Source organism: Quercus robur, chromosome 7, assembly GCF_932294415.1.
Source record: "Quercus robur chromosome 7, dhQueRobu3.1, whole genome shotgun sequence".
Classification (NCBI taxonomy): Eukaryota; Viridiplantae; Streptophyta; class Magnoliopsida; order Fagales; family Fagaceae; genus Quercus; species Quercus robur.
The window spans coordinates 23,946,273-23,959,207 of NC_065540.1; the positions used below are offsets into that span (position 1 = coordinate 23,946,273).

Consider the following 12,935-nt stretch of genomic DNA (forward strand, 5'->3'; position numbering starts at 1 on the left):
GTAAAAATATTAACAAAGACAAACTGGTTGTACAGCAATGGAAGATTAATTTGTTACTATTTCATAAATTCATTTATTCAAGACTTATTTTGTGGGGGCTCACGCATGAAGTCCAATTGAAGTGCAAGTTGTGTGGTTTAAAGGTATTATTATGTGTCATAGGGTTATTTGGATTTTTATTTAATAAGTTATGGTCGATTTTATATTCAAGGGAAAATTTTTAAATATCTAAAATTCTTATGAATTAAGGGTACTTTGGTTGTTTAGTTGAGTCTAGAATATTCTAGGAGATCCTAAGTATCTTAGGCTTTATTTTCTTTGAGTCCAATTAAGTCTTTCATTCGGTTCTTAATTTTCTAGTTAGGCTAAGAATCCTAATAGTACTAGTACAAGAAAGTGTCCTTATATATAATTGGGCCCAATGTATTCAAAGAGGAGATGGAGTTGATTAATGAAAATATTTGAGTATTTTGAGCATTGAAGTAGTTGGCCTTTGTCCTTTATGTGTTCTGTTCTTCCTTTCTCCTCTCTTTTCTTCCTCTCTTTCTAGTGGTACTGTTCATGGGTATTTCCTACAGCCCTTAGACACCATAAAATTCTCTCTTTCCTTACAACTCCATATTAAGCCATTTATTTTACCTATCAAAATGCTAAAACCCCACATACAAGTACCAAATGGCAATCAAAAACTGATCAAACCACCTTTGAATTCCTTTCACAATCTCATAACCCTTTCTTCAATAGTTTCTAAACCATAGATCCACAAATATTCTTAACCCTAAATCCTCCACAAGCACACGTAAACAAATTCCCTAATTTGTCCAATGTCAATTTTGTGCCAAAACCAATCCTACAAGTTCTTTGCTAAAATCTTCTTTCACCAATTGCTTTGACAAAATTTCTCATCCAAGATAGTGGTGACTAGCACAGAATTAGAGTTCAATTCTGAGGCTTTTTCTCAAGACTACAAAGGAGAAAAGAAGATTTTGAACTAGTAGAAGCATAGCTAGATGATTTGTCTACTATGTGAGATACTTTGAATAAGCTGAAAATAGCTATCTTGGCAAAATATCCTGCTAAAATGGCAGCTGATCAAGAGCTTAAATATTCTAAATTAGACCTAAGTTTTTCTCCATCCTTGCTGGCAAACATTGAACCCTTTACCTCTTCAAAACTAATGGATGCAGCCCTGCCAATTTGCTGCCATAACACAGCCTCAATTGGGTGTTGGTTCAACGTGTTAAAGTATTACATTTTAAGAGATAACTCAATCTTACCATTCGTTACATATCTGCTTTCAAGAACAGCCAAATGTTTTTGTTAGAAATATGTGGTTAAATGATTAAATTTACCGTATCCCGATAGCTTAAGTTTTTGGGACAATCGGTAATTTAACATGGTATCAGAGCATGAGATCCTGAGTTCGATCTTTGTCTCCTCTACTCTACCTCTCATTTAAATTCCCATGTGTTGGGCCTCACCTATTAAAAGGTAGTTTCGGCTTACACGTGAGAGGGAGTGTTAGGAATATGTGGTTAAATGATTAAATTTACCATATTCCAATAGCTTAAGTTTTTAGGACAATCGGTAATTTAACAGTTTTAATCTCAATAGGATGTCTATAGAGTAAAATTTGCTATTTTAGTTGAAAGGAACATTACATTTGCAAGAATTACGTTACAAGATATAGAAAGCTTAGTTGAGATGCTTCCCTTACTCTTGAGGTCGGGTTTGTTTTTTTTTTTTTGTTGGTAAAATGGGTTTGTTATTCTTAGTGATGCAGACGCGTGTCCTATGTCACTTAGTGATTGACAAAATCCAATAGTTGTACAAAGTCAAGTGTGACACTGGGGATAAGTTGGTTGCAGCAGGAAGTCAGGAACCAACAAGGTTTTTGGCTAAGGATGTATTATACATTTTAATAGGTCATGGTAATTCTGTTATTTAAGATGACCTCAGCTTAGGGTGTTAGGGTCAATTAGGTGCTACGTGGTCATTTTCTTCTTGAGAAGTTGCTAATATGTATTAGGTCACCTGTACATATGCTTATTTTGTCAGTTCTACAATAAATTAGTCATGTGAGTATTATGGAATTGAATGTTTTGAAACGGAATTCATGCTAAGTGTAATTTCTAATTGGAGCTTAAGGTTGCCTCTGGTCAACAGGAAAGTTATAGATTTCTAGGGTTCTAAAATAATTACTTGGGCAATCAACTCAAAGAAGACAGATTTTTCATGTAGAAATTTATTAACCTCTATTAGTATTCAGTTTTTATTATTATTTATTAATCTTTTAAATTTTATTTTTTAAATTTTTTAATTTTTATCTGCATAAGAAACAATTCTTCTTTGATTCTCTTATATCAACTCACCTTGCTGCCACTACAGTATTAATTTTGTTTGGCAATTTCATTGCACAATCAAAGATACAACTCATGCTCTTCTTTCTAACTCTTTTGTATGCTGGAGCCTTGGTGAAATTCAAAATCATTGTTTAGGATTCTTTATATGGCTAGCTATTTTGTCTAAAACTTTGTGTCCTAAATGTTAAGAGCTGGTGTTATTATTATTTGTTTGTTGGTTGTAGGGTACCTTTGTTGAAGGAATAAAAGAAGAAGTTGTATTATCACCTGCTCATGCACTTTCCCTTATAGCAGCTGGAGAAGGTACAAATGTGATGTGATGGTTTTTTTTAAAAAAAAAAAAAAATTTTTATTTATTATTATTTTTTAATAATACAATAAAGTCAAAAGAAAATAGGGTCTTTAAAACTAGAGTTGGATAATATATATTTTGATAAGTAGAGCTATATAATTTATTGGGAAAAGTTAATGGATGCTTGGAGAGATTTGGTTTAGAAAAAATTTTTAGTAACTTTTTATGGGAAAATAAAAAGTAATTGATTTTTTTGATAGCTTCTTATATTTATCATGAAAGTGGTATAAAAACTTTCCTAAAATGGTCCATTAACAAATGCCCTAGGGCAACCTGTTAATTGGACCCTAATTTATTTATGATATGTTATAAAAGAATATTTTACAGTAGCAAAAAAATGAATGAATATTTTATTGTCACATGTGAACTCATATGCTTTAGAATGCTTCCATTGGCAAAAGACAAAAATAGTATTATATATTATGATTATGTTACAGTTGTTTGCAAAACTGAAATTTTTAGATTGCCTGTCTTGTCAATTTTGAGTGTTGTCCCACTCGGCCACTCTGTATCCCTTTTTTGTTACAATTTGAAATTCTTTTCATGATTTTTGATATGATTTAAATTGTTAATGGCAGAGCACAGACATGTGGGTTCCACAAATTTTAATTTACTCAGCAGCAGGAGTCATACAATATTCACTCTGGTATTTTTTCACCATCTTAGTACCTATCAATATATATATATTTTCACTATCTTAGTGGAAGCATAATGTCCTTTAGTTGACTGTTGCATTTCAATATTTCAGTACTGTTTCTTATAGGTCATTCTTACTTTTTTCTTGGCTTTTATATTAGATTGACTTTTCACATTTTCTTGACGCAGAAAACACAAACAAACTTTTCAAATATGCACACACACTCACACACTCAAACACAACATAAACACCCACACACACCCTCACTCACACTCTTGCATGGAGAACAGTAATAGAGGAATGATTATAATTATAAATGTAAAATTGTCTATCATGCATATGGTCTACCAATTTACTGGCCTTTATATGATGCAGCTATCTATTGTTTGATGTAGTTGAACTCTGGTGTGTTTAGTCTTAGTTGAAAGGCCTTGACCTTGCTATCTGGGTAAAAAATCAGCTTTTTAATTATTTTTTATTTCTTAGTTATTGAGATTTGGTCCTGGAACACTTTCTTCATCCATATATACCTCCAAAAATGGAAAATGGGGGGACTTGTAGTTGTAATGCTCTCTCTTTAGGTAACTAAACTCTTAATACTAACCCAAAAAGGAAAAAAAAAACTTAACTCTTAAGACAATATTGAGGAGAGGGGTCACATGTGGGATGAGTTGGTGGGTATTCAGCAGTATTGGAGGTTACCGTGGTGTTGCTTTGGCGATTTTAATATTGTTCGCTTTCCTAGTGAGCGTAGGGGTGCAGCACGTTCGACATTGGCTATGGAAAAATTCTCTGAATTTATTGAGGATCTAAACTTGGTAGATTTGCCTTTAGATGGAGGTAGATACACATGGTCCAGTGGCACCGATCAACCAGCGATGTCTAGGATTGATAGAGCATTGGTCACTACAGATTGGGAGGACCACTTCCCTGATGTTATTCAAAGGATTTTACCACGTCCTATCTCAGATCATAGTCCAATTCTTTTGGAAGCAGGGGGAATGGCAAGGGGGAAAAGTCCGTTCAGATTTGAAAATATGTGGTTGAAGACGGAGGGATTTGTGGATAGAGTTCAGTTTTGGTGGAATCGGCATTCTTTTGTGGGTACACCTAGTTTTGTGTTTGCAAAAAAATTGAAGGCTCTGAAAGAGGATATTGTGCAATGGAATCGCCGAGAGTTTGGTAATGTAGAGCGTCAGAAGAAACAATTATTGGAGGAACTAAAAAAATTAGACGCCAAGGAGGGGGATTTTGGTCTCACTGATGAGGAGAAAGGCCATAGGGTAGCTTTGAGGTCCCAAGTGGAACATCTTCTTTCCTTGGAAGAAATTTCCTGGAGACAAAAATCTAGGATGTTATGTATCAAGGAAGGGGATAATAACACCAAGTTTTTTCACAGAATGGCTAATTCTCATAGAAGGTTTAATCATCTAAGGACTTTGGAGGTGGATGGGGTGGTTTTTGAGGAGGAATCCGAGGTGTCTGATCAGGTAGTACAATTTTATAAAACTTTGTACAAGGAGACTGAGGGTTGGAGGCCTTTTGTGGAGGGTTTGGAATTTGATCGTATTGGGGATGTGGAGAGGGTTTGGCTTGAAAGGAAGTTTGAGAGGGAGGAGATATTTCAAGTTGTATGTGATTTGGAAGGGGACAAAGCTCCAGGTCCGGATGGGTTTACTATGGCTTTTTATCATCTCTGTTGGAGAGTAGTGGAGAAAGACGTCTTAGCGGTCTTTGAAGAGTTTTCTCAGCATTGTAAGTTTGAAAAATCCCTTAATGCTACATTCATTGCATTAATTCCTAAAAAGAATGATGCCTCTAATATTAGAGATTTCCGACCTATTAGCTTGGTGGGGAGTGTGTATAAAATCTTGTCTAAGGTTTTGGCAAATCGATTGAGAGTGGTATTAGATCAGTTGATCTCTGAGTCTCAGAATAGTTTTGTGGGTGGGAGACAAATTCTTGACTCGGTTCTTATTGCGAATGAATGTGTGGATAGTCGAGGGAAGAGTAGGGTTCCTGGAGTCATTTGTAAGCTTGATATTGAGAAAGCCTACGATCATGTGAATTGGGAGACTTTGTTGAATTTGTTGCATAGAATGGGCTTTGGAGTGAAGTGGTGTAAATGGATCCGTACTTGTATATCCACAGTTCAGTTCTCTGTTTTGATTAATGGGTCTCCAGCTGATTTCTTTGGTAGTTCAAGAGGTTTAAGACAAGGGGATCCGCTATCTCCTATGCTATTTTTGATTATGATGGAGGTGTTTAGTAGGATGTTGAGAAGAGTGCAGGAAGCCGGTTTGATTCGTGGCTTTAAAGTTGAAGGTAGGAGGGGTGGTGGGGAATGTGTTACACATCTACTGTTTGCAGACGATACTATCCTATTTTGTGATGCGGATGTGGAGCAAATCCTTCATATTCGGTTGTTGTTACTTAGTTTGCAGGCGGTAACAGGTTTGAAGGTTAATGTGCATAAGAGTGAAATGGTTCCAATAGGGGTGGTTGATGATGTGCATGCCCTTGCTGAAATTTTGGGTTGTAAAGTCGGAAAGTTACCTATGACTTATCTTGGCATGCCTTTAGGGGCTTCACATAATTCCCCTTCAATTTGGAATCCTATTCTGGAAAAATTTGAGCGGAGATTAGCCGGGTGGAAGAAGCTATATTTGTCTAAGGGGGGTCGATTGATGCTACTTAAGAGTACATTATCTAGTCTTCCTACCTATTTTCTATCGCTATTCACAATTCCTACTCATGTGGCTAATAGAATTGAAAAACTACAAAGGGATTTTCTTTGGGGTGATAGCAGAATTCATCTGGTAGGATGGGACAAAGTTTGTGCGCCTATAGCTAATGGCGGTTTGGGGATAAGGAAACTTACTACTTTCAATAAGGCCTTATTGGGGAAATGGTTGTGGCGGTTTGGGAAGGAAGAGGATCGGCTATGGAGGAGGGTGGTGGCTTCAAAATATGGGGAAGAGTGGGGGGGGTGGACCTCAAAACTGGGTAGGGGAGTTCATGGGTGTGGTTTGTGGAGAGGCATTCGCATGGGTTGGGAGGATTTTAGTAAGAATTGTCAATTTGTTGTTGGGTTGGGGAATAGAGTGAGGTTTTGGCAGGATGGGTGGTGTGGGGGTCAACCTTTTTACTTGGCCTTCCCAAGGTTGTATGGTATTGCTATTGATAAGGAGATATCTGTTGAAGCCTCCTTGTCAAGGCAAGGGGAGGAGGATAGACGAACTTGGGAGGTTCGTTTTACTCGAGAATTTAATGATTGGGAGATGGAGGAAGGGCTACATTTTCTTTGTATGTTGGGAGCTAATACTCCTCCTATGGATGTGGGAGACCGGATGAGGTGGAAGTTGAAGGTTAATGGGGATTTTGATATCCGGTCATATTATAACAAATTAAGGAATTCTCCTTCAATAGTCTTTCCGTGGAAAGCTATTTGGAAAGTAAAGGCCCCTAGGCGAGTCTCCTTTTTTGTTTGGTGTGTAGCTTGGAATAAGATCCTAACGGGTGATAACCTAAGATTGAGGAGACTGGTGTATTTTGTGGATTGGTGCATTATGTGTAGACATTGTGGAGAGTCGGTAGATCATTTACTTCTTCATTGTGAGATGGCTTATCGGTTATGGAGTTTTGTCTTTATAACTTTTGGCTTGTATTGGGTTGTACCTAGTTCGATCCCAGACTTGCTTTTTGGCTGGTGGAATTGGTTGGGGAAACACTCGTCTCAGATATGGAATTTAGTTCCGTTGTGCATCTTTTGGTGTATTTGGAAGGAACGGAATCGGCGGACTTTTGAGGATTTGATTAGCTCCGGTGATCAGATGCTGGCTTCTTTCAGTGGGACTCTTTTTGATTGGTCTCGGGCTTGGGGACTCACGACTAGTGATTCTCTCCCTTCTTTCATTATCTCTCTCTCTCTTTGTAATTAATTTGTGATTTGGTTTTCTTTTTTGCTTTTTCGTTGTTTCCTCCTTGTACTTTTTGGGTTTGCTCTATGTTTTTTATGCATAGAGCAGCCATTCGTATATATAACATTCTTACTTATCAAAAAAAAAAAACTCTTAAGACAATATTCATACCATTTTTATATGAAAGTTTAAATTCAATTGTTCTTATCCAAGTTACGATTGAGATCTTTGATCACCTCTAAGTTAACCTCTTTGCTTCCTTTACTGATTTGCTGCCCCTTTAAGTTCCTTATTTGATCCTATGATTATCAGTTTATATCAAAATTACATCACCAGGTTTCCCCTAATGGTGTTTATTATTTAAATGTTTTAAAAAAATTTAAATGGATGAAAATTTATTAAAAGAACATAGTTATATAATATAGGTAGAACTTCAACTCCAAAGCCTCAAGATTCCTAAGTAAGCTTCATCTGGGAACCATACAAGAGAAAGGGCTTCAGGGTTGGTACTAGGGGTGTCCACGGGATGGGTCGTGTTGGTTCGGGTTTGAGCTCAACTTGGAACCGACCCGACCTTGTTGGGTGGAAGGACGGCGGACTCGCCGCCGACCGCGAAAAACTACAGGTTGAGTCAGATTGGGCTTGGATGGACAGCTGTTGGACCCGACTCGACTGAAAGATAGAAAGCAAAGACAAAACTTGGTACAAATTTCACAAATTTGAAGAACAAATCTACAAACCCAAATACCAATAACCCACAAATCCGAAGAACCCAGACAGAAATAGAGAGAAATAATAGCAAATTTGAACTTGCATGAGACTACAACGAAGAAATGAAGAGTGAAAATGACTGATAATCAAACCTGAGAGTGGTACTTGCATATCGGCAATGGTGCAATGAAGGAGAATTGTAGATCGACGATGGTGGAGGTTTGAAGATCTAAAGATTCAGATCGACGATGGTGTTGGCTGTTGAGAGATCAAGAGCGTGAGAGAGATCTAGAGACTGAGACTTTGAGGCGAGACTGAAAGAGAGCGAGTGAACGGAGAAACTGAGGGTGAGTGAGCCGGTGAGGGTTTGAAATGGAGTGGAGATTATAAACTAACTAAGAACTGGGTTATATACATGGTTGGGTCAGGTGGATTGGGTTTTGGAAGGGAAGACCTGCCACTCGACCTGCTGGAATTAGTTTGGGATGGTAGGGACCCGTCGCCGGCCACCAGGTAGTCAGGTCAGGCGGCTACCGGTTCGGATTCGGTTAGTTTGGCCAGGTGGGTCAGGTCTGCGGTTTTGTTGGACAAGCCTAGTTAGTACTTATTACCAACTTCTGGGTGCCACTGCAATCTCCAGTGTTCATTCTTTCCCTTGGAAAATCATATGGAGATCAAAAGCCCCTTTGAGAGTAGCCTTCTTTGTATGGACTACAGCTTTGGGTAAAATTTTGACAATTGACAACTTAAGGAAGAGAAAGATAAGGATTACATATTCGTGTTATATGTGCAAATGCAATGGTGAATCTGTTGATCACCTTTTGCCACATTGCTCTATTGCTTCAGACTTATGGTTCATATTTTTGGGCTTGTTTGGAGTTTATTGGGTGATGCCAAAATCTGTTTTTGAGCTTTTAGCTTGCTGGGAAGGTCAGTGCTGGGAAGGTCAGTTTGGTCATCATCGGAATGGTCATATTTGGATGGTTATCCCCCATTGTTTGATGTGGTGCATTTGGAGGGAAAGGAATAGCAGGAGTTATGAAGACATGAAAAGTTCTATGCCTGATCTCAAGTTCTTTTTTAGAACATTATTGGATTGGCTGTCAGACGTGGAACCTTTCCTTTTTTTTTTTTTTTTTTCTATTGTTGATTTATTAGATTTATGTAATTTTTGTAACTAATTGTTTACCCTGGTATACTTCATGTATACTTGGGTGATTTGTTTTCCTGATATACATAATTTTATTACTTATAAAAAAAATGTAGGCTTCATCTGGAAGAATGTAAAAAAAATAAAAAAAGCACACCAAATCATCTTCTTGTTTCCTTAGATTTCTTGAGGTACCTGTACAGTTTTTGGCTTGATCAGCTGAATAATTCTAAATTCCTATTCCATCGGTCTTTTATCTGAGATATATATATATATATATATATATATATATATATATATACTGGTAGCATTGTATCATTAGATTGTTTTTGTTATTCTCCTTTTGGATTCTACACCTAATTCATAGTTCAGAACTCCCTTTCATACTTACTTTTAATAGCAATGCCACTAACATGTGTTTCGTGGTTGAGATTTTTCTTCTGACTTTTTCATTAGTGCATGCTATTTGTTTAACCCTTCTAGTGAGGAGGTGCTCATATGACTTTTGGTTTTTTTTTTTTAAATTTTGTTTTTACAATTATCATAAGAGATGGACCTCCCTCATTTGAAGCATGAGATACTCTTATACATCAGACATGGCATCCATTTTATTTTCTTTTTTATTGCATACAAACCAACTCATTTTCCAGTTATCATTCACTTGTTTACATATTCAGTTTTGGTTTTTATACTCTCTAACTTAATATTTCTTAATATCCACTTGGATGTCACTAAGTGAGTGTTGTCCTCCAAATGTTTGTATATTTTGATTCATTGTATTGCTGAATCCTCCATAGGAGCAGTTGAGTATATTGCCTGTATACTTGAACTGCTATCCTGTTTTGTTGTAGAGTCTTTATTTTTATTTAATACAATTCATTCTACTTATAAAAAAAATCTTTTACTACTTGTAAACAGACAGTAGAGAGCAGCCCATGTGGTGCAAATCATGAAGGGGAAGCTGTAAACCTGTCACAACTGGTAATTATTCAACATTACTTAAACTACTTATTTCATATTCATGTTTCAGTAGGAATATATTCAACCTCCTTTAGTTTGACATTTTACTCTAAAAAATGGTTTTTTAGTGTTGTATTGCAAATGTATGTAACTTCTTTATATTTACTTATATCTGCAGAACCTCATCGATCTGGCAGGTTCAGAGAGCTCAAAAGCTGAAACCACTGGTGTGAGACGAAAAGAAGGATCCTATATTAATAAGAGCCTCCTAACTCTTGGAACTGTGAGGCTTCAAACATTGTGTTGGTCAAGCATTATTGGAATTCAGAATGCTATGCATTTGCTTATAATTTTGTTATCATTATCATAAATATTGGTTTGAATATTTTTTCTTTGATTATCTTCTATATGAACTATAATGAAAGTTTGCAATTGAATTTACATAAACATAGTCTTGAAAAAATAAACTATTTTTGGTAAGATTTTTTGGTTGTAACTAATTTCTGAAATATGAGACTTATTTGATTAATTCTTAAAATATAGCTTGTGGGACTTTATGGATTCATTGTACTCTTCATCTTTTAGGGAAACTTTTTGGTATATAGCCTGTATACTTGAATTGCTCTCTTTGTATCATTGTATAATGTTTCTCTAATATAATTACTTTTACTTATCCACACAAAAATTTATCAATGCTTAGAACATTAATATTTTTAAGAGGAAAGATTCGCTTGAGAATGTCAATTACTCTGCTGTGTGAAATTGCAAAATTGTTTACAATCAGCCTACTTTTTAAATTTTGCAATAGTATTGAAATTAATAAGGAAAAATTATAATATTTTTTAGCTTCTGTTGTCCTTTATAAACTGTATAAATGTTAGTCAAAGATGCTATTGAGCTAATTCCATCAGACGTTTAAAAGTTGTTTTGTTTTACAATTAACCAAGAAATAGGTCTTCAGTTCCAGTCTTATATTGGAATCACTTAAGGAAGAGCTTAGCAATACATCTTGGATGCCAAATTTTTATGCTTTGGATTGCAAACCCATTGCACAAAACAAGTCTATTTCTCTTTTTATTTGCTCCCACAAACCCAGACAACAATCTTGATTGGTGAGTTTTACCTGGGTCAAATGCTGTTTAAACAGATAGATAGAGAATGGAACTGATCCCTTGTCCTCTCTTTCTCATTTACACACATTGACACAAAAGATGCAATCTCTCTTTTCTTATTTGATTCTTGGCGTGTTTCTATTTTTCTTACCAAATTATTTTAGTAAGTTCTTATCTGATAATGTCTGAAATATCTTTTCTTGCTGTAATATCTATTTTTACTTTTTTTTTTTTTTTTCAATTTTGTAGTTTTTTTTTATTGGTCCTTAGTGTACTTTCCCTCCTAATTATGTAGTGTATCCTTATCTGGAAATATGATGATTTGTGGTTGTCATAGGTTATATCCAAGTTAACAGATGGAAGGGCTACTCATATACCATACAGAGACTCTAAATTGACTAGACTTCTTCAGTCTTCACTAAGTGGTCATGGACGTGTATCTGTAAGGCTTCTCATATATATATATATATAGACATACCATACATCTGGGTATATGTTTAATATAGAAATTTGGCTGCTTGTTCCCTCAATATACAAATACTACTTGCAAATTAGTGTTTTAATATTTGTTGTCTGGAATTGCAGCTTATTTGTACTGTCACTCCTTCGTCAAGCAGTTCAGAAGAGACACATAATACATTGAAGTTTGCACACCGTGCAAAACACATTGAAATCCAAGCAGCACAAAATAAGGTTTGTTTTTTAAATTCATGTGTTTTTCAGTGTCTTCTTTGGCAAGTATAAGACCTAATTTCTTAACCTGCAGATTATTGATGAGAAATCGCTTATCAAAAAATACCAAAATGAGATTCGTTCTTTAAAGGAAGAGTTGGAGCATTTGAAGAGGGGGATTGTTACAGTTCCTCAACTGAAAGATACTGGACAAGATGACCTTTTTCTCTTAAAACAAAAGGTAGAGTTGTACCATGGAGTTTATTTGGGGGGTAATTCTAGGGCTTGAGCCTTTTGGTTGTCCCTTATATACTTGAATCTTTTACTTTGATGTTTGACCTCACTGCTAGTTTTGACTTGCATAAATTACTGACTCCATTATCTGTAGTTTAATGTTAATTGAAGTTAGTCTATGTGTGTGCATGGATGCGTGCATTCGTGCATTATTTGTCTAGCTTTGTAGACGTTCTATGATTAAAGAAAGCACCATCATTCATGTACCTGAACAAGAATAAATGAAAATATGATACTGGACAGTTTTGTTTAGTTCTACTGGCAAATTTACCATCACTAAACAGGAAATTTTAAATGACTTGAACCATTTCTTTTTGGTGTGATGTGGTGTATAAAGCTAGAAGATGGTCAAGTCAAGCTGCAATCAAGATTGGAACAAGAAGAAGAAGCAAAAGCTGCTTTATTGAGCAGAATTCAACGGTTGACAAAATTAATTTTGGTCTCCACAAAATCGTCACAATCATCAAGATTTCCTCATCGACCTGGTCCTAGAAGAAGACATTCTTTTGGGGAAGAGGAGGTATGACTGACTTCTCCCAAACGTTTTTAACCCCCCTATTTTTTCTTCTTTTTTTGATAGGTATCAGGCCTCTGTCTTTGATAACCTTAATACATCTCACAATTTAGCATTCAGCTTGATAGTTGCCATTCTTTCTATCTTGTTCATTTATTTTGTATTTTCAATTCTATTTGATCTGATAGTAAAAAAAAAAAAAAAACCCAACTCTATTTGTTCTGATGGTGGTTACTTATATAAATTGCAC

At 35.8% G+C, this 12,935-nt stretch overlaps 1 protein-coding gene across 3 annotated transcripts in view; it reads left to right on the plus strand.

The window, feature by feature from the left end:
- Positions 1-12,935, plus strand: part of LOC126692858 (kinesin-like protein KIN-7K, chloroplastic) — a 37,647-nt gene that overhangs the window by 12,115 nt on the left and 12,597 nt on the right. For all 3 annotated transcript variants that reach the window (XM_050388660.1, XM_050388662.1, XM_050388661.1), the window contains 8 exons: positions 2,588-2,666; positions 3,294-3,361; positions 10,052-10,114; positions 10,272-10,376; positions 11,543-11,647; positions 11,791-11,898; positions 11,972-12,118; positions 12,509-12,691. In XM_050388660.1, coding sequence (XP_050244617.1) covers positions 2,588-2,666; positions 3,294-3,361; positions 10,052-10,114; positions 10,272-10,376; positions 11,543-11,647; positions 11,791-11,898; positions 11,972-12,118; positions 12,509-12,691 — 858 coding nt within the window. The remainder of the gene's footprint in view (positions 1-2,587; positions 2,667-3,293; positions 3,362-10,051; positions 10,115-10,271; positions 10,377-11,542; positions 11,648-11,790; positions 11,899-11,971; positions 12,119-12,508; positions 12,692-12,935) is intronic.